The sequence below is a fragment of the Syngnathus leptorhynchus genome, chromosome 3 (assembly GCF_054491065.1).
Source record: "Syngnathus leptorhynchus isolate UIUO chromosome 3, UIUO_Slep, whole genome shotgun sequence".
NCBI classification, from domain to species: domain Eukaryota; kingdom Metazoa; phylum Chordata; class Actinopteri; order Syngnathiformes; family Syngnathidae; genus Syngnathus; species Syngnathus leptorhynchus.
In genome coordinates, this window is record NC_141197.1 from 1637324 (window position 1) to 1659488 (window position 22165).

The 22165-nt window shown below is 39.3% G+C and overlaps 3 protein-coding genes across 3 annotated transcripts; 2 read left to right on the top strand and 1 right to left on the bottom strand.

Annotated features, from left to right (window-relative positions):
* LOC147058815 (cystatin-B-like) lies at positions 1 to 1088 on the bottom strand. The gene is made up of 3 exons (XM_085907411.1): positions 852 to 1088; positions 674 to 775; positions 1 to 241 (listed from the first exon to the last, which is right to left on the bottom strand). The coding sequence occupies exons 1-3, from the start codon at positions 915 to 917 to the stop codon at positions 113 to 115; spliced, it is 297 nt and encodes a 98-aa protein (XP_085763537.1). The 5' UTR covers positions 918 to 1088; the 3' UTR covers positions 1 to 112.
* Positions 1089 to 4487: 3399 nt separating this feature from the next.
* On the top strand, positions 4488 to 9998 carry LOC147058816 (beta-1,3-galactosyltransferase 1-like). The gene is made up of 2 exons (XM_085908651.1): positions 4488 to 4702; positions 6473 to 9998. Exons 1-2 carry the CDS (start codon positions 4668 to 4670, stop codon positions 7659 to 7661), a joined length of 1224 nt encoding a protein of 407 aa, XP_085764777.1. The 5' UTR covers positions 4488 to 4667; the 3' UTR covers positions 7662 to 9998.
* A 3258-nt stretch (positions 9999 to 13256) lies between these two features.
* On the top strand, positions 13257 to 18402 carry nqo1 (NAD(P)H dehydrogenase, quinone 1). The gene is made up of 7 exons (XM_085908403.1): positions 13257 to 13353; positions 14169 to 14325; positions 15471 to 15638; positions 16767 to 16897; positions 17202 to 17315; positions 17666 to 17767; positions 17915 to 18402. Exons 2-7 carry the CDS (start codon positions 14235 to 14237, stop codon positions 18281 to 18283), a joined length of 975 nt encoding a protein of 324 aa, XP_085764529.1. The 5' UTR covers positions 13257 to 13353; positions 14169 to 14234; the 3' UTR covers positions 18284 to 18402.
* Positions 18403 to 22165: the final 3763 nt, after the last annotated feature.

Here is a 22165-nt window from a genome sequence, read left to right on the forward strand (position 1 = left end):
TAAATAAAAAAAATCAGATTTGAGGTTTATTCAGGCATTTGCAAAAATAGACCAATTCCAATGTGCCAAAGTGGCCGTCAATGGAAAAATAGAGAGACTTTCTGTTTGTTATTCAGAAGTGCTCAATGGCATCTGCGTGTGTCTTGGACTCTTGGATGTCAACCAGCTTGATCGCTGAACCAGCGTATGGCAGACTTTGGAAAACGCGCAGGTGGACATGGTCGTCTCCTCCCACGTGCACCTACAACAGTAGGAGAACACAAATGTTTAGAAGAGCCACTCAACTGCTTCAACCATTTACATTTTAAATGTTCTACTCATTAAGGGTAACAAAAAGAAGGAAGTGAACTATATGTTAGCCGGTGGGGACTCGTGACATCGTAATAGAGGCATCAATCTGATTTTGATGAATATTTGTTCAATTTAAGAGTAATTTTGTGACGTCAAAGCCTCTTATTTCTCCATAATGATCGTTACCATCACATTTTTCGCTTTAGTAAGCTGTAGTATACAATTTATATCAATTACTGCTTTCAAAATAATAAATCTTTTTAATTTATGATGACTTGTCTGATATGTCACCTGAGGACATGTAATGAATAGATGGTGCCTAAAACAAACGGAATATCAAACGTCCGGCCGACCAGCTTTTTCTCGCTGGCTTCGAGCTTACCTTGATGAAGTAGTTGGTCCCAGACACAACTTGTGATTTGTAACTCTTGGCGATGAAGACGTCGAAAGTCTTCCCAGTTTTTTCCTCAGCATCAGTCTTTACCTGAAAGGCATTGGTTTTTGGTTAGTATAGTTTTTTGTTGCACTTTCAAACCAATCGTGTCAAATTCCTTACTCACTTTGTCGCATAGTTTTTGGATCCCTTCGTCGGCATTAACTGCTTGAGCAAGCCCTCCGCACATCATCTTGAGTTTTGGACTGTGGATTAAAAGTGCAAGATTTCGTGCGTCTTTCCAATTTAACACTACCGCTTTGTCATGTGACGATGACTAATAATGGACCGTACCATTCGCATTTAGAGGTAACAGCATCTCATGTCACTTTGAGTCTCTGGACTGTGGGGAAAAAGTCCAAAACACAATAGCATCTGTCTGCAGACCGCAAGACGGGGGCGTGGTGATGGAAAGGAGCGAACCATTTCAAAGAGGCGTAACACCAGAAAGGGGCGTCAACTTGTATTTCATCACCCCTCTTAAAGGGAACAGAGACAGAGGGTGTATGCCGCATTTTGACCATGAAATGAAATAACAACAGAAAATTAAATGTATTTCATTAAATCATGTACTATTTGTAATATATTTATACATTTGAGATTTACATTGTATAACGGGGATTTGCCTTTTTTATAATCCATGAACCGAGTACATAGTGTCTAAGTAATGTTACGTGTTTCGTTCCAAAATATTCAACCCGCTTTGCAATAAAATGTTTTCGAAAGTTGGACATGTTTTAATTTTTTTATTGTGTAAATAGACACATTACCTAAGCAGTTGCATTTTTGGGAACTAAAATAAAGGCCGTGAAATCTGGTGGTGGTTGTTGGGGTGGGGCAAATGAACATAAATCACATAGGAAATGAGTCACATTTAAACTCAGCAGGGAAGCAAAAAACAGGCAGTTCCTGTGCGCCCAAGCTCACACATTGTGCCTTTATTATAATTGAACTTTATTATAATTGAACAAGAAATTGTGAAGAGCAGAAACGTTAACGGTAGCACTGTCAATAATACTGTACATCCCACTTTGCACTAATTGTACTGATTACTCTATCACAACTATAGTTTAGAGTTATAGTTATAACATATTTTATGACTTAAAGAAACACGTTTGCCTTTTGCATTGCTAGCCAATTGTTTTGCATCAACCTCCAGCCTATTGACACATAATAATCTTTTAAGGACAGGTAATGTCACTCTCACATGCTGCATTTGCTGTCCAAATAAATCCCAAGATTGTTTGTGTCACGAAAATAGGTAGATGAGTTTGCATAGTTTGTGGTACAATGTGAACCCAAATAAAGTAAAGAGGGGGGGCAAGACGGGTCTCAAAAGAATTTTGGGGGGAAAACAAAGAAGGCAATGCACTTGGAAGAATAGAACCAGTGAATTAACAAAATCAAATTACAAAGCAACAAAAAATCTCGTGGAAAGAAAACATGACTAGAAAGTACAGGGAAAACCTATCATGACATGGAAACACAACAACGACGACTGAAACAACCACAGCATATCGAGGCACGACACGAGTGACTGGAAGTAGCTGATTAGTTGAAACAAGAAACGGGGCGGATGAGAACAGGTACAAATGATAACCTAACAAGCAGGATGAGGCATAATTATGGGACACGGGATAAACCTGTCAAAACATGAAACAAATCAAAAAATAATCAAAATACAGCTCATGATAGTAGGTTCCCCACTCCTGAGTTGAACGACTTTCTGTTCCTGTTTGCCATCATGACAAATAAGTAGGCAATACTTTTTTATTATTTGTTTACTCCTTTTGAACATGTAAAGTATTTCCATCCATTTTCTGACCACTTCAGGGTTACGGGTGAGCTTCAAGCCTCTCCTGGCTATATATCTTGGACTGGTCGGACTGGTGCCACAAGGCACATCTCGCAACGTCAATCATTCACTCTCATTCAAACCTTCATTGAGTGGGAACTGAACCCACACTGCGGAAACATAAGTCAGGCAAACGTACCATCCCACCATGAGTCATGATGCACTTCCCCTTTGGATGAGTTTTTGTTTTTTATTTTATTTATTTTATTACATTTTTTTTATTCTAGTACTTTTTATTTTATTTTATTTTTATATACTTGTTTAAGCCACCAATCAAAGTCAGGGTCCAAGATAAGTTACTTAGCATATCGTATACCACAATATTTTTTACCAAAATTGCTGACATAAACAGATAAGGTGTTCCGTAAAAGCCTCCATCCATCCCTCCATTTTATGAACCGCTCATCCTCATGAGGTTTGCCAATGTGCTATAGCCTCCCCTTGCTGTATCAGGATTTTAGGAGGGGTACACCCTGAACTGGTTGCCAGCCAATCGCAGGGCACACAGAGACAAACAACCATCCATACTCACAATCACACCTACAGACAATTTGGAGCGGTCAATCGGTCTACCTTGCATGTTTTTGGAACGTGGGAGGAAACCAGAGTATCCAGAGGAAACCCACGCAGACATCGGAAGAGCATGCAAATCCCACACAAGAAGGCCAGAATCAAACCCCTGCACCCCTAAACTGTGAGACGGATGTGCTAACCAGTGCCCCACCGTGCCACCCTGACACATAACTCGCAAACACTAATCAAAACAAATGACAAAAGATTCATTCGGTTTAACAGAGTGAAAAATTAAATGTGAATGGCCAGTTGAAGCAATGTCTTAATGTTCCTTGGTGTGTAAGATGAAACCCCAGGACCAGAGAGATAACTAATATTTACTGTAGGAGCTGGCTGAGCATGAGAGAGCAGATGAATGACGTAGAAGTCAGGCAGAGGAATATTGATTTTAGTACGTACTTTGCAAATGGAAACACCCCAATAAAAAAGAAAGACTAGCATCAGTAACTCATTGTGCAAATAAAATTGAGTCAGTGTGTTGCAGATATGGTGATAAACAGAGCTCCACTCCTGAAAGTAAATAGACACACGCTGCAGGTGTATTATTTAAGTACACGTAACCCTTTTTGGGTTTAAAGTACATTTATTCAGCTTATCCCATATACAAAGTGTGGGGGAGTATCAGAGCAGCACAAGGGGAAATTCTACATATAGTTTACTATCACCTTTAAACTGTTTCCCGATTTGTGCATTGACGAAATTTGATTCTACCCTTAAAAATAAGGATTTAAATCATAAGAGAAATTAATAAGTTAAGAAGACGTCTTTCCACCTGTCTTCAGCAGCACATCTACTTTAACTTGAGCATCCTACAAAAGTCACAGAAAGTGTTTCGCCCTTTTATTTGTTTTATTTTTGAAAACAATAGATGATACAGCAAAATGTATTTGTGTTTTTGTGACTTCTAGGCTTAATTGTTGTCTTTTTCTAACATGAGCAAATCTCTAAATACTGTCTTCTTAGTCCAATTTGTTCCTGCTTGAGAATACTGACTAGCAGTCACCTGGGCGCCCTTGCGTCGTCGTCAGTCCGTCCTTAATCATAATATGATCATCACGTCCGTCCCCGCCTCCTCCAAACTAGAAATAAGAAATCATAGTTCAAAAGAGCCCAATTCGATTAAAAGTTTGTAACAATCCATGGTTTCGGCTGTTGTTCATGCTATAACAAAGTAATAGTTTAACCACGGAGTGGACTTTTTTTTCCCTCGAGAAGAGATGATGGCAATGTGGCAAGAAAAGGTGGAGCAAACAAAGGTGTGGCTTCGCTGCCAGGTTAACAAAAACCTGTGGAAGTTTCCTCCATTAGTGTGAGTCACGTAGACAGAAGGAATGCTTTCATGTTACAATGCTTGGTGATTACACCCTGCATGGTTCACTGTCAGCAGCCTTGTGAAAGACCTGTCCACATGTTTGACACCATTCCATTTTTTATTTTCATCTTTCAGCGGAGCTTTATTTAGCTCTCCTTTTGGAATGGATATAGACACACCTTCATTGTGAGGAGAGGATAAAAATGCTAGAGATTGACTTGACCACTTGGGAAAAAAGGTGTGTATACACAGTGTTAGTGAAATGTTGTCCATTGTTCTTTTGTGGAATTTTGAACAGTGAAGTATATAGACAGTATATTCAAAAAACAAAAACAAAAAAGACAGGATGTAGAAAAGTACAAATTTGGTGTAATGTGTAATGTAAGAAAATAAATAAGACAAAAATAATGACGTTGTAATCTAAATGACACATATGTTCAGTCATATCAGTGATCACTGATTATATAGCAAAAAAAAAAAAAAAGACAGGCTAGTCGGTCCGAATGACCAGAATGTAGATTTCTTTTTTTTTTTTTTTCGATTGGTGCGTGTAGGTGGTTGCATCAGACGTAACATATCACAAATGTCTCCTAATGCTTACCAATAGCAAATCCAAATTCGGCCCAAAGTTCCTTTGCTAGGTTTTAAACATTTTTTACCTCATATTTACCACAGCAAGGAAAATTCTGCGTACAGAGCTGTCTCTCTGATATTCAATAAATTACTGTTTACTGTTGAGGACAATGAGCAATTTTATGAAATGATTACTACAAGTAGATACGGCTAAATAACAACGTTACACTTACTATGTAAATACATTTACTATGCAGCATTTATTGATCATCAAATGAAATTGTGTGCCACAGATAGTTCTACAACATATATTTTCAATAAAGTGCAAGAGCTGCCAGCACTAAAACTCCCACAGCCGTCATCATAACGCTCCTCAACGATTAATGTTATTTCTCTGTTCTTCCTGGCCTTTTGGTTTTTCCCATCTCTGTAGTATAAATAGATGGATAGTTACTGCAATTTCAGAATTGCAATTTTATTGTGACATAAAACTTATTTACATTCTGCGTACAGTACAGTAGGAAGACAGGTAGTTTTGGTTGGCGTTTAAGCTAAACAAGACTGTACCTTGATCTTTAAACATGATCAGATCTTTATTATTGTGAAAATACTGATATGACTCAGATCCTTTGAGATTGATCATCGACTCAAAGCTGAAGCAACAGAGTTCAGTTCAACATGTGACTGAATTGACTGACCCCTTTTTTTGTCATCCCCCTACATTTTTATAGTGCTACATTAGTAGGAAGCGGGATTGAAATGTATTCTGTTATAAGATGCAAGAATTGGTGTTCTCACATTGTTAAAGTCTGTGGTCTGTTATCTCGATCTACACATTTGTCCTCCCATTTTTATGTGCTTTCAAACTAATAATTTACCCAGACAATCTGTCTTGGCTAAATTATTTCATAAATGAGCAATGAAAACATTTCAAAATGTGTCAACAATTTTAAATCCCATCAATCTGGCTTCTGACAAGGACACGACTGCAACTTCAGTTAAAAATGACGTATTACAAGTTTTATATGACAAGATGTTTTGTTCTGCTTTACGAGAGTCGCACTGTGCCAAGATGGTTTGATTGTTACCTCAGTGGCCGTGACAGTACCTCATCATTGCTGAAAATGATTCAAATGTGTCACCTAATGATGTGTCACTTATTCTCTCCCTGCTCATTATCATAAACCAGAGTTAATGTTTATTCAGACGATAAGATACTGCCCACGGCTACGTCATGGAGCGAAGCAATTACTGTCCAGAGTCTATTATTGGTGAACCGCAAGAATCTCTGATGGGGTCAAGTCAATGCAACAAAAATGACAGATTCTGATCCGTTCACGCTTGCCATTAGAAGTTGCTGTCAATTCACAATGCCACTACAATAAAGAGTGTAAAATACTTGGGTCTTTTAATATTTGTCTCTCTCATCCATCAGGCAGGGAACGCTGGATGGCAGGCAACACAGGCGATGTTGCGTACACATGCGTACTGCACGACCTCACTGCCTTCTCTTCATATTGGCGCTGGCAGTAATTTTGTTTTATTACAGCGTAAACGTAAAGGACAGTGCAAGTGACTGGGGACCTCATTGGTGGATGCAATATAGTGCAAGAAAATGGTGGACTGGGTTGAAAGGTCTACGCAGTGGCAACATTTCTGTCATGGGAGTTTCTCCCTCTGCCACAGTTTTGGGAAGTCAGAGGGAAGGCGTCAAAACTGGACTATCAAGTGAAGGAAGTCACTTTGCAATTCAGCAGGTTGGAGAAAACCAACCGCTGGCTGTAGGCCAAATCCAATACGTCGTGGCTTACCCTTCCGAGTATCACTTTATTATAAACGAGCCAAACAAATGTGCGGAGCAGAAACCTTTTGTGACACTGATAGTTCCCGTGGCACCCCACAACAGACGTCATCGAGACGTTATCCGCAGCACCTGGGGAGGGGAAAGTGTGGTGTTGGGGAAGGTGGTCAATGTTTTCTTTCTGCTGGGGCTGCATAGCGAGGAGCCTATCAAACAGCTTGAAGAAGAGTTGCAGCAAGAGAGCAAGGAACACGGAGACCTGATCCAGAGCGATTTTCTCGACTCCTACAATAACCTGACCATCAAAACCATGGTGATGCTCGAGTGGCTTAACTCCTACTGCTCCGGCGCCCCTTACGCCATGAAGATTGATTCTGACGTGTACCTCAATGTGCCAAATCTCATTTCCATGTTGTTAAATGCACCAAAAACAAACTACATGACTGGACATGTCGCCAAAGAAGCAGAGGTTCTGAGAAATCCCACTTCCAAGTGGTATGTCCCAGAGGATCTTTACCCAAAAGCAACGTACCCATTTTATGTCCTGGGCCTAGGTTATGTTTTGTCTATGGACCTGCCTAAAAAGCTTGTGGAAGCTTCCAGATATGTGAAATCCATTTACCTTGAAGACGTGCATTTAGGGTTGTGCATGGAATACCTGGGCATTTCTCCCACAGACCCTCCAGATTGGCAATACTTCCAGTTCTCTCCTGTGCCATACGATGCTTGTGTTTATTCCAGCCTTATCGCCATCACTTTAGATGAACATATTGATCTCAAGTGGATTTGGAAAGATTTACAACAAGCAGGGAAGGCCTGCTGATGTGATGAAGTATGACTCAAACTATTATATTCCAGAGTGGGACGTGTTTTTTGGTTTTACCTCTGTTTTCTCAATATGTGTTACATTGCGCACGTTAAAGAGGAATCACTATTTATTATCTGTATCACCTCAATTATCTTTCCAAGAGAGAGATCTCTTGATGTGCAATAAAGCTATTATGTATGGAGACGTACAGCTGCCGGTTGAAAACCTTCTGACTGGCAAATACGTTCAAACATACTCGCGAATACTTTCGAACACATTTGCAAATATGTAATCATTTACTTAGAGCTAAATGCTACAAACACCGCATTTTCCCCATAATGCCATGTGGTATTGACTTGTGCATGTGCCAGTAAAAAATCCATTTTAGCTTACATCATATGAATATGTTCAAAAACTAACTACAATTGTTTCTTTTTATAATGTTTCATACCACTTTCATATACTGTGCATATTAGGTTTACTTTGTTAACATTTCAGTATTTACCACATTGCACTAATTGTATTGCACTATTGCTGGTTAAATTTCATTGCTGTCACTCCAAATAAGGCAAACTAATTAACCTTCCTTTTACATTGCATTCACCTTCCCTCTCTTCACACCTGCCAATTCACTAACGTTTGATAATTCTGTCATGAACACGCTGTATTTGCTGGTCAGATATGGAATGGCCTTGGCTTTCCTGGTCCTATTAATATCTCTTTTTTTTGGGAGGAGTCTGGTCCCTAGTGTAGTGTAGCAAATAGTTATTGGCATGTGTATCCTCATCTACTGAGTTAGTTAGTGATCAATTTATCCCAGAAAATAATGTCCTGACTACTTTATGTGTTGTTGACAGTCTAAAACTGTTCATCACAACATTTTGTGAAGAAATTTGCTGAATATGCACTTTCTATAACAAAAATGTACTGTTAGCATTGTGGAAATGTACAAAAGTTACTCTTATGTGGACAATGAAAATACATTCCTGTAGTGTGACTACATGTAAGTGCAGCAAAGAATAGAGGAGGTTTTATTAAACACCTTTGACTTTCACTAGGACAACCCACAGTCCTCATGACACCAAACAAAGCAGTTTCCTTTTGTGAATTTTAAAAATGTGCTTTGACTCGTCTTTAACTTGATGAACCTGCATGTCTGTAAATCAGGCAACACACCTCATAACTGCCATTGCTTTGCAAACAACCACTGAATAGCAGGCAAGTAACTTTATGTTGACTGTGTACACTGTACATGATCATCATCGCCAAGATGGGGGAAAAAACAAATCACAAATGAATACGTATATTGGTCAGGACTAGTTTTTGTTTTTTTATCTTTCTGTTTTTCAGCAGAAAAGCAGCTCTGTTATCTGTTGGAACCTCTTCCATATGTACAAGACTCGACATGTTTGTTTGCATCCCATGAACAGCTATGAGGGAGGAGTGCAGCAATGAAGAAAAGCTATTTTTCACTCGCACAAAATGGGAACATCATCTACATTACTTTGTTGAATTAGAATAAAAAGAACATACATTTAAATTATTTAGTGTCACGGATGGGGACGGAGCAGGGCGACCAAATATGTCTTTCTTATTGTACTTAGTATGTTGTTTTGTGTTATTCGGACCAATAAATGCAATTGTTATACAGACACCCTGTCATTTGTGTCATAACATACACCGATACATCGATGATCACTCCCCACCCTTGCTAAAAAAAAAAAAAAAAAAAAAAAAAAAAGGTGGCCTTCTTTTCAGAAAGCCAAATCTGGTTACCCTACAGCAATTTGACACACAAGGCTACGAGAAGGCGTGCATAATCTCCACTCCACGTGGCAATCGGCAACACCGAGGAGCGGCGACGATGTGATAAGTGTACACTGTATATTGTTAATATGTTGTATTTCATTATGATACGCGCCATTGTCATATTCTGTTTGTCTGACACAGATGTTAAAACATAAGTGTTTCCTCTTGCCGTTCCCTGCCTCTGTGTCGCACAATCAGCCATTCACTGTCACCTGTTAGTTTTGTTAACTTTGCGTATTTAAACCTTGCCGATTCATAATGTTGTGAACAGTCACGCCCCCTTTGTGCTCCTGAGCCGACCGTGTTTCCTGATCTTCCCACTCGTACTGGTGCTTACGCTCACGGTAGTGTACTTTCTGATCCTGGATGGCTGAGAACATTCTCCAGCTCAACCAGAACAAAACTGAAATTTTCATAATAGGTCCTTTTATCCCAAAGGTCAGGACACACACTCACACACACACACACACACACACACACACACACACACACACACACACACACACACACACACACACACACACACTGGAAGCATCATTCCAGTTACTGTAATTTTCGGACTAAAAGTCGCACCAGCCATAAAATGCACAATAAAGTGAAAAAAAACCATATATAAGTCGCACCGGAGTATAAGTCGCACTTTTGGGGCAAATTTATTGGTCGAAATCCAACACCAAAAACAGACATGAACCAGCAACAACAGGCTAAACGATACAGTATGCTAACATGACATATACACAAACGAGGATCTGAGAACGGGCCTGACGTAACATTCAGAGTTATTCAAGTAAGTATTACATAAATAACACTTTTATCAAACCATCTGTGTCACTCCAATTCATTAAATCAATCGATCGTGCTTTATGTAAACAATGCCGTGTATGCGCCACACCAGACTCAGAGACACCTTCGTACTCCAAGCTGTCCGGATCCTGAATTCCCTCCACCCTCTGCTACATGACGTCCTGTTCTTTTGCGCTATATTCTGGCTGTCTGCTGTATGCACGCTTGCTCCATTTTGTTCCTCTTATTTGCCTATTTATTTATTTATTTATTGTTATTTATTAGGTTATTTGCTTATTACTTATTCATCCCTCTTGTCTATTCGTTTTTACTCTTTGTGCTATTTGCTTGTATGTGTTGTGTAATGTGTCTAGTCACCGTGGGACGGTGGGAAACGTAATTTCGATCTCTTTGTGTGTCTTAACATGTGGAGAAATTGACAATAAAGCAGACTTTGACTTTGACTTTGATATTATCAAACCATCTGTGTCACTCCAAATCATTAAATCCATCGATCACATTTCTCGTTCTTTATGTCAACAACGCCGCGCGTGCGCTGCAGAGATCTAGTATATAACTATATTGTAGCGTTAACAAAGTACCAGGAAAGACGTGGGTTTGGTAAATGGCTCTTTATTTAACAAAACAAGAGTTAAACGAGCCAACAACTACTGAACTTCCAGCCACGGAGGTGGAAGAGAGCTCCATAGAATAGGAGCTTGCGTGCGTAAAAGCCATGTCCGAGCCCCATCCACCGTCCCCGGACAGCTACCCGGCTGAGCGCCGGCCCACAACTTCCATCCACGGAGGTGAAAGAGAGCTCCCGTCGAGAAGGACCGGGCGTGCGTAAAAGCCATAATAGTTTTTCAAACCTTCTGTGTCACTCCAAATCCTTAAATCCTTCAAACTCTTCGTCCTCTGTGTCACTTACAAACAAAGCCGCTAATGATGACGGTAGTACGTGGGGCCCTTCGTCATCTTCGTCATCCTGTGATCGAATCTTTAGCCCTTTATGTAAACAACCGCCGCGCGGCACGGGTGACATCACTTGCAGTTCCAATGACGGTAATCCCTTGCTACATCGCGGTTGGTTTATCGCTGTTTCACTACATCGCGGATTTTTGAATTTTTAAAATTTGTGAAAAAAAATCACATAAGTCGCCCCCACCCAAACTATGACAAAAACCGCGATTTATAGTCCGAAAATTACGGTATACGGCCCCCGTTTTTGGAATAGCCTGCCGGAGAACCTCAGGCCCGCGGAGAAAGTTTCTTTTGAACACTTTGTTGAAAGGTACTCTTTAATGCTGAGCAATGTAAGAAAACATAAGGTCCATATCTTAATTTTCAATGTTTATATGCTGTAATACTTCAGTAGTCTTAAATCACACAGATTTATAAAATACATACCTTACATTAGATATCGGTCGATTGTTACCATGGTATTAGAAGAAACATGTTAGAAATATAAGATTCTTTGCTTACTGACTCACACCATGCTGACCGCTATCGAGCTTTGATGCAAATGTTAGCCAAATTCACTGCAGTTTTGTTTAAGAAGCTACCAACGAAGCAACACACACTCAATTTGGTTTAAGTTTGTCTTTGCACACACTTGTTTGAATTGTGTAGGGCTCGTAGTTGTTTACGACGGCGGCATTGACAGTGTTGTGTCTTTGCCACTGTATCTAAAGTTACTTCATACTATGGCAGCTTTCAGTTTAAGTTTAGCACATCCAAGGAGATAGGAACATTTAAAACATAGCAGATATTAGAATCATTAGGGCTGTATTGTAAAAACAGACAAATGAACATAAACACAGCTCTACTTGTCGTTCCATTTCAAGCCTGCAGTGGTCATCAGTGACGCAGTCTGGAACTTATCCCAGCTGACTTTGGGCGAATATCACTTTAATATATAGTTTTTGCTCTATCAGAACAATATATAGTATAATGATCCAATTTGATTCTATTTCAATGCAAATTGTTGTAATAGTATTCAGTTGGACTTGCAGTGGAAAGTTGGACGTGCAATGTCGTTGATTATGGCGGCGCCATGTGGACAACATCGGTAGTTTTTGGCCTGATGCAGGGATTTTAAACTGGCTTTGTTCAAGGGACCATAATTATAATCAAGAAGCAACTCGGGGACAACTGCTTTGGCGGAATACCATTTTATTTTGCACAGAAGAAGGATAGATCTATTCAGGCCATTTATTTAAAATCTGTATGCTTATTTTGAGTATCTAGGCTACATTTGACATAAATTGGATAGGTAAATGATTCACAAAAATTGCTGGAAAATGAATCAAGTCCAAACAATAAATCAATTTTATTTTTAAAAACGTTACAATTATTTTCCATTTCCAATTTTGCGGACGACCTGCAATACCGTCACAAACCACTAGATAGCCGCAGACCACCGGTTGACAAGCTCAGGTTCAGGTGAGGCGTTAGCATTTTAACGTGGTTAAAAGCGTCATGACACTGCTGCAAAACACTCATTACATTTTTTTTGTCACACACGCGCACACACACACACACACACACACACACACACACACACACACACACACACACACACACACACACACACACACACACAAATATTCGCACCGTCATACGTGGGAATCGAACTCACGGTGTCGGCACGCAAAACAAGCAAGTGTACCCCTACACCACAGATGTCAAACTCAAGGACCCGGGGCCAGATACGGCCCCCACATCATTATATGTGGCCCGTGAACACAACAGTTGTAACAAGTAGTCATTTTGGGGTTGTACAGTTTTGGCATCATCTCTGTTTTAGTTTTACAGTCTGTTTTTTTGCTGTGACGGTTTCTTTTTCAGATTAATTACACAAGTGTTTTCTTCCAATTCAATGTGTAAAATCTGTGCTCTTTTAGAGTAGCTTGGTATCAAGCTGTAAAGTCTTTTTATAGGATCATTTTATATATATTTATTATGTATAGTAATCATGATTACAATCATGCCATTATCCTCTGTAGGATTCCATACATTTCTTTTTGAGGGGAAGTGTGAGCAAGGCTTGATCAGTAGATGGCAGATGTGACCAAGTAACATTCCTACCACATTCCAGACTGCCAGGCTAAAGGTAAATGTCTGACAGTCAGGAACCTTGACACCCAGGAACGGTGTATGAGTGGCAGCAACACAGCAGTTTTCGGAAGATATGGAAAAAACATCATGTTAAAAAATTATTAGTAGCATTTATGCCACTTGGTTATTGTCATTGTTCTTGATATTTCATAAACAAGCTTAAGAAAGCCACATGATAAGAAAATAATGTTTATTGCACTATAATTGGCATAGGTTCACACATTACTTGAAACCAAATTTACAAATCAGAAACATGACTTTTAGATTATTTCAATATTTGTATTCCAGAGTAAATATACTATTTTCATGAATCAATTTATTTTGTTTGTTGGTGTGGAATGTAACGTGAAATCCTCAAATTTAAAATACTGATCATTTCAGTTGCAGTATGGCCAAACTCAAAGTAGTCTGACAGTTTCTGCAGACCGGTGACATTATAGAAAGCGACAAGATTGAATTGCTTTAGCAAATGGACGCCCTTCTTCAATTTTACTTCACACAAAGTAAAATTAAGTCGGATTAAAGTCTTTCAGCCCACATGATGCCTGTCGGATAATCCCTTGAAAGTGTCCCATACATTCTTTTCCAGGCCAAGTGAAACCAATCTTATTTACCTGCACCAGTGACTCCACAGCCAGACTAAATTGCACACACACAGCACGCACGCACACACACTTACGCTTCCTCCTCCCTTAAGAATAAGAAGAAAGAAAAAAAAATAAACCGGTCTTGCAGTGTTGTACATAGCTCCAAGTCTGGGGTACGTTTGCTCCACCTCATCTCCAATCTGACCATGTTTGTCACGCAAAGAGGGTTTGAGGATGTATAAAAGGCACAAGAAGCTGACCCACAGGACAAACTGATCCAGCAAACAACATGGATATTGCCCCTGAGGAAAATCATTTGGTGGATGAACAGCAGCAAGCAGCAGAAGACTGTCACGTCTTTGAAGCAGAAGCGCTTGGGCGTAAGTCATGACTTACCATTGTTGGAGCAATCGTCAATATCATTTTGAATTACTTGGCATGTTTGTGTGGGCTGGTGATATTGTGCAATAATGTAAATTGCATCCGCAGAAGCTTTATCAGTTAAAATATTCTTCATTGTGCAGTTTTATTGTCTAGTGAACACATTTTACTACCATGTTTTAACAACATCTACTTTTTAAATACAAAGACCCAAGTCAATGTGCTTGTCTTAATTAGTAAATAAAACATGTTAGAAAAATGTAGCTTTGGTGCCCAGCATGATATTCAGCTGCAGATCATGTGCTGTACCCACAAAGGAATGTTCTTGTTTCTTCATTCTGACGCCTGTGAGATAAAACAAACTCAAAAACAAACTCAAATTAATCCTTTGGAAATGAGGCATCTTTGGGGTTTTGCTTTTGTAAACCTACTGCACAAGTAACCTTACAAGTTGAGCGAGTGACAGTATTTATTTTTGTTGTTGTCGTTTGGAGTAGCCAAGAAAGGCAGCATATGATACTGGCACTTGTTCATAAAAACTTACCATTTCATGTATTTTAGCCAAAATATTGATTAAAAATTCCTCAATATGATGCAGTTATGCAAATGATAACCTTGATGAACTTATTCCATTTATATTGTAACTTGCCACACAAATTTTCCTTATCATGCGAAGAAAATGTGTGTATTTGGATGACTCCAAAGAGGTGCAAAAAAATCTCTAAAAAAAAATGTCATATGAATTGAAATCATTAATAAGTCTAACAAGAATAAAGATAACTTGAGCATATATATATATTATCCCAGGAGTATGAATCAAATTTTGCAATAATCAGTACCCAAAATGTAGCGGTCAGTGTCAAAAAGGTTGCTGACCCCTGATCTGGATACACACAACATAAATAAATAAAATATAAACTTAAGGACCAACAGATATGATGGAAAGATTGTTGTAGTTCTTTGGAGGGGGGGGGGGGGGTGCATTCTACAATATTGCAGTGTCAATTTGAATTTCATTAATTGTTCAGCCCACATCCAGGGTGAAGTCTTTGTTCAGCTGGGATAGACTCCAGTTGACCGTAACTTGAAAAGGGAAAGCGCTACCTAAGATGGATGCTTTTGTGTTTGTGCGTGTGTGTCACAGCTCAGAAAACGGTCCTGATCGTGTACGCCCACCAGAGCTTGGGCTCATTCAACGAAGCAGTCCGGGATGAGACTACTAAGGAGCTATCAAAGCAAGGCTACCAGGTCATCGTATCAGACCTTTATGCTATGAACTTCAAAGCCGCCGCCACAAGAAGCGACATAATTGGTGAGCTCTCCTCAATGGAATGTCAGACTGACAACTGCCAGTGAGCAGAAGTGAGGATTTGTCCAGCAATTTATTTAATTATAGTCTGCAGCAAGATGTAAATTATGACCCTCAAAGCCAAAGTTCTTCTTACAGGTTGAGATAGCCTACTGCCTCTACACTTTCATTTCCACCAAAAAGGAAACTACATGTCAAGATGGAGTGGCTTGAAAGTCTTTGTCATACCCCTTTCCACATCTTGCCACCTTACAACAATAATTTTTAATGTCTTATTGTAATTTTATGTGATCAACCAACACAAAGGTAGCATACACGCGACGGATATCAAAATTTTCAAAATGTGGTGTGCATTTGTTTATACTTTGAAATTCATCTTTTGCTGTAATTACAGCTGCAAATTTTTTGGGTGATGTCTCGCCCAGCTTTGCACATCTTGATACTGGGAATTTTTTGCCTGTTATTTGCCCAAAAAATCAAGTTTCAAGTTCAATGAGCAGTGGAATTTAGGCCTGGAGTTTGACTGGACATATTCTTTGATTCTGAACCATTCCATTGTAGCTCTGGCTTTACGTATACATTATGTTTTGGAGATTCTCCTTGAGATGTTAAAAGCTCAAGATATTTTTGGGAATCAAACCATGCTTTAAACTTCTACACAACTTTGTCGCTGACCTGTGCCATGAGTCCCTTAGTCGTCGTGATGCTGTTGTTCACCAGTGTCATCGAAGAAACCGGTGATGCCTTCAAAGAACAAGTGTATTCACAGAGAGAGTAAATTGCACATAAGTGGACTCTTTATTTTTAAAGGTGACTTTGCAAGGCAATTAATTGCAGTGGATTGTAATTAGGGGTTTCAGAGTACAAATGCACACCACACGTTTCAAATTTATATTCCTTTGAACTTTGGAAACTGTATATGGTTTTTTGTTGAGCTTGACTCTTTTGTTTTGGAATATCACATGTAAAGTATGAACCATATTCATGTTTGTGATAGTAAGATCAAAATTGGGAACAAGTTCAAGGGGTATGAATACTGCTTGACACTATGGACACATTCAAAGTAATTGCAGCTAGAACAAATAAAACCTATCACTTTAATTCAGTATTGACAATGATGTTATTGTGCAGGTGATTTAAAGAACTCAGAACTTTTCCAATATGGAGAGGAGACAATGCACGCCTGCAAGGCAGGTTGCCTAAGTGACGACATCGTGGCCGAACAACGCAAAGTAGAAGCGGCTGAGCTCATCATCTTCCAGGTCAGGGGTCACTTGAGATAACTCAAACCAACGAGGTCAACTATTATCACACAATCTGTGGTTGTTTCATTCTTAATGGCAAGAGACAGGACCAACCCCTAAATAGGCTAATGCAGGCGAGATTGAAAAAAATTGGTTTTGTTATACAGTATATGAGTGCAATATTGTATTGATCTTGTAATATTTTGACAAAACCATGTTAAAGTACCTGCAAAGTGTTTAAAAAAAAACTTTGCTTTGAACATTTTGCAAAAGGTAAGAAAAATGATTTAACCAAAAATGATATTGTAATGTCTTTCTTCAGTTTCCTTTATACTGGTTCAGTGTACCTGCCATCATGAAGGGATGGATGGACCGAGTGCTAACTCAGGGCTTTGCTTTCTCCCTGGAAAAGATGTACAACAATGGTATTTTCAAGGTGCGTCTCAGAGGAGCAATTAGAGTACTTTACAAAGAATTGTGAATTTAGAATCGTGTGTGTGTGTGTGTGTGTGTGTGTGTGTGTGTGTGTGCACGACACATACGTGCGTGCATGTGTGTGAATGTGAGTGTGTAAATATGTAGAGAGATTTTTCAAATTTCTCTATTTATGTAATTACATAACAGCTTCTATGATCAACTTTGAATCCGTTACATTTCATAGCCTATTGTGATCAACTCAATAAATTAAGATGAAGATACATTTTTAGTTTTAGGATTGAAGTCACTTTAGAGATCCGGTCCAGCACAACTGTCTGCCAATAAACATGATTTGATGTTTCCCCTAAGAACAAGAAAGCAATGTTATCTTTTACAACTGGAGCTACAGAATCAATGTTTCGCCCAGATGGCATAAACGGAGACATTAACGTCACACTGTGGCCTCTACAGGTGAGGATGAATTGCAGTTAGCGCTACTCACACAGCATGTCAAACAGAAGACAGTAATTGTATATTTTTTTAGGGGAATCATAACTATGCAGTCGCCGTGGGATTCCTGTGTCTGCTTCACCTCTTTTTGTTTTTCCCCCCCTCCAGAATGGCACGCTGCACTTCTGTGGATTTCAGGTCCTTGCTCCTCAGATTTTCTGGGGCCCAGCTCACTGCCTTGCTGTGCATCGAACGGCGATGCTAAAGGAGTGGTGTATGCGTCTCAAAGGACTGCTGGCTGAAAAGTGTCTGACTTTTGCCCCATGTGAGTGGTTTGATCTCAGCTTTGAAAAGGGGTTCTTACTTCAGTCAAAGGTGAAGAAGGAGCAAAAGTCCAATGCCTATGGGATCACCACAGGACACCATCTTGGCAAATTACTCCCACCTGACAACCAGATCAAAGCACAGCTCACAGATGAAGATCTTGTCAGTACCTGTCTTCACACACAAATGGCTGTAACTTCGAACAAAATGTGAATGTGCAAGAGAGAAACGGAATCACCCTAATCACCTTGCTGAACCATCGCTGTAGTGTTACTACTTATTCTTTTTAATATATTTCATTTGAATAAACATAATAAATGCAGTTATCACCAGGTTTCACTTTTTTTTCTCACTTCTATGAACGTTTTGTATATCTGTGAAATGTTTCATGTAAAATAGATGGAGAAGTTGTTTGGGCAACAAAGACGTAGCGGTCTTTATTGACAATAAGTTAATTTTTCTATCTTCATCTGTCAAATTTCTGGCCATATTAATTGATGACAAACTATGCTGGAAACCTCATATTAGTACAATATCTTCTAAAATTGCTAGGAATACTGGTATTTTGAGCAAACTACGGCATACTTTGGACAGAAAAACAACTGTGATGCTCTATTACTCCCTAATCTATCCAAATATTAATTATTGCAACGTAATTTGGGCCAGCACTCATCCTACCAAGTTGAATTGCATCTATTGTCTACAAAAGCGTTGTGTCCGAATCATTCTACATGCTAACTACCTTGCTCATTCACTCCCACTATTTCAGGAACTATCAATTCTCAGCATATACCAGGTAAACTTTCTCCACACAGCTCAGTTTGTCTTCAAAGCAACCCACAATCAGTTCCCCATTACACTCAATAGCTTTTACAGGAGAAGGGAAGACAATCACTGTCATAACACCAGAAATAAAGCGAGAATTGAGTTGCCCCCCGTACAAACTTCCCTGTCCAGATTTAGTCTTCATTTCAGGGGTGCCAAAGTATTTAATCAACTTCCTATTCATTTATTTGACCTTTCGTCCTTCATGTTTAAAACTGCCATTAAACAATACATATTCACAAATCACATATGCACTATGAACTATAGTAGTATTAAATGTGCTCAGGTGCTTGTTACCTTGGCTACTCTTATTATTTTGCCTTGATGATGCTATTATTTGTTTACTAAGGATTTATTATTATTATTTGTTTCTTAAGTTATTATTACCATCCCTTTCTAATTACACTGATTTTAATTCTACTTCAAATAGTAGGCTAATTGATTGATTAGATATATTTTTATCACATTTTCTTTCATTTTAACTTGAAGTCTGAGGGAGACACCTTATAAGCCCGTCAGGGTTTCTCGTCTTCCTTGCGCATGACCATTTTCTTTGAATTATTTTCTTTCTTCATGTGACATTTGTGTTATTTTTTTGTGTGCTAAATAATAATAAAAAATAAAAAGAAGAATGTTGTTTCACTTTTTTTTTAAATTGCATATTTACTTTTTTTTAAATCACTGGCCACATGGTAACTATGGCACCCTTGGTAGGCCATCAAGAATGAAACCACCAACATAAATGTAAACGTATAATTACCGTAATTTTCGGACTATAAGTCGCTTCGGAGTATAAGTTGCACCAGCCATAAAATGCACAATAAAGTGAAAAAAATACATATATAAGTTGCACCGGAGTATAAGTCACACTTTTGGGGCAAATTTATTTGTCAAAATCCAACACCAAAAACAGACATGAACCAGCAACAACAGGCTAAACGATATGGTATGCTAACGTGACACACAAACGAGGAGCTGAGAACGGGCCTGACGTAACATTGAGAGTTATTCAAGTAAGTATTACATAAATAACACGTTTATCAAACCATCTGTGTCACTCCAATTCATTAAATCCATCAATCGTGCTTTATCAAAGTCAAAGTCCGCTTTATTGTCAATTTCTTCACATGTTAAGACACACAAAGAGATCTAAATTACGTTTCCCACCGTCCCAATGTAAACATTGCCGCGTATGCGCCGCATATGCTCACGTCGGACCCATTGTAAGTTGCATTTCTAATTATTCCACAGACCCATATAACGATAGATAAAGTATATTTCAAATAACTATCATATTAAAACAATATTATCAAACCATCTGTGTCACTCCAAATCATTAAATCCATCCATCAAATTCCTCGTTCTTTATGTCAACAACGCTGCGCGTGCGCTGCAGAGATCTAGTATATAACTATATTGTAGCGTTAAAAAAGTACCAGGAAAGATGTGGGTTTATAGAACAACAATGTTATCAAACCATCTGTGTCACTCCAAATCATTAAATCCATCGATCAAATTCCTCGTTCTTTATGTCTACGACGCCGCGCGTGTGCTGCAAAGATCTAGTATATAACTATATTGTAGCATTAACAAAGTACCAGGAAAGACGTGGGTTTGGTAAACGGCTCTGTATTTAACAAAACAAGAATTCAACGAGCCAACAACTACTGAACTTCCAGCCACGGAGGTGGAAGAGAGCTCCATAGAATAGGAGCTTGCGTGCGTAAAAGCCATGTCCGAGCCCCATCCACCGTCCCCGGACAGCTACCCGGCTGAGCGCCGGCCCACAACTTCCATCCACGGAGGTGAAAGAGAGCTCCCGTCGAGAAGGATTGGGCGTGCGTAAAAGCCATAATAGTTTTTCAAACCTGTGTCACTCCAAATCATTAAATCCTTCAAACTCTTCGTCCTCCGTGTCACTTACAAACAAAGCCGCTAATGATGTCGGTAGTACGTGGGGCCTTTCGTCATCTTCGTCATCCCGTGATCGAATCCTTTGCCCTTTATGTAAACAACCGCCGCCCCCCCCCCCCCACCCAAACTATGACAAAAACCGTGACTTATAGTCCAAAAATTACGGTAATTATGTTTAGTTAAGAGCGGAGTAACAGTACGCTAGAAATTCTGGATCAGTTCATAGCTTGGTTTGAATTGCACAATGATTTGTATTTGGTATGGTAAAGAAACAAAACACAAATACAACATTTTTAAAACACGAGATTAGTATTAATTACTTAATTTTAAAGGGAACAGCATCTTTTTTTTCTTTTGAGAAAAGTGCAACAGTAATAGTTTGTAGCAGGGATTGTCAACCAGTGGTCAATGGCACTGTAGTAGTTTGTGGCTGTATTGCAGGTGGTCCGCAAAATTGGAAATGAAAAATCATTTCAAAATAGAATTGATTTATTATTTAGACTTGATTTATCCATCCATTTTCTATACCGCTTGTCCCCACGTGCTGGAGCCTATCCCAGCAGTCATCGGGCAGTAGGCGGGGGATAAACTGAACCGATTGTCAGCCAATCGCAGGGCACACAGAGACGAACAACCATCCGCACTCGCACTCACCTAGGGGCAATTTGGAGTGCTCAATTGGCCTACCAAGCATGTTTTGGGGATGTGGGAGGAAACCGGAGTGCCCAGAGAAAACCCATGCGTGCTCAGGGAGAACATGCAAACTCTACACAGGAAGGGCCGGAGGTAGAATCAAACCCGCACCCTCCTAACTATGAGGCGGACGTGCTAACAACCAATATGCCGCCTAGAATTGATTTAATTTCCTGCTAATTTTGTGAATCATTTACCCATCCAAATTATGTCAAAGGTAGCTGAGATTCCCAAAATAGACATACAGATGCAAATAAACGGCCTCTATATGTCTACCCTCATTCGGTGCAAAATAAAATAATATTCATCCAAAGCAGTGGTTCCTGAGTTGCTTTTTGGTTATAATGGACAAAACCAGTTGTAAACCCCTGGTTTGAAGGATGCAGACAAGTGTAACACCACACATTTCTAAAAGTCCAATTAATATGCCATAAAAACACAAATACTGTATTGTTTAAATGCTGCCGCTTCTACTAAACTATTAAAAAAAAAAAAAAAAGAGTGGGGGCGGCTCAGCTTGACATCCGTTTGCCAGAAGCTGAGCTACACTGTGTTTGTTTACGAATTGGGCGTGGGGCTACAGAGCGGAGCAATTAACACTTACCTAATAGTTACCCTATAATTATGTAACGCACTCATATGTGGTCAAGAATGAGTCTTGCA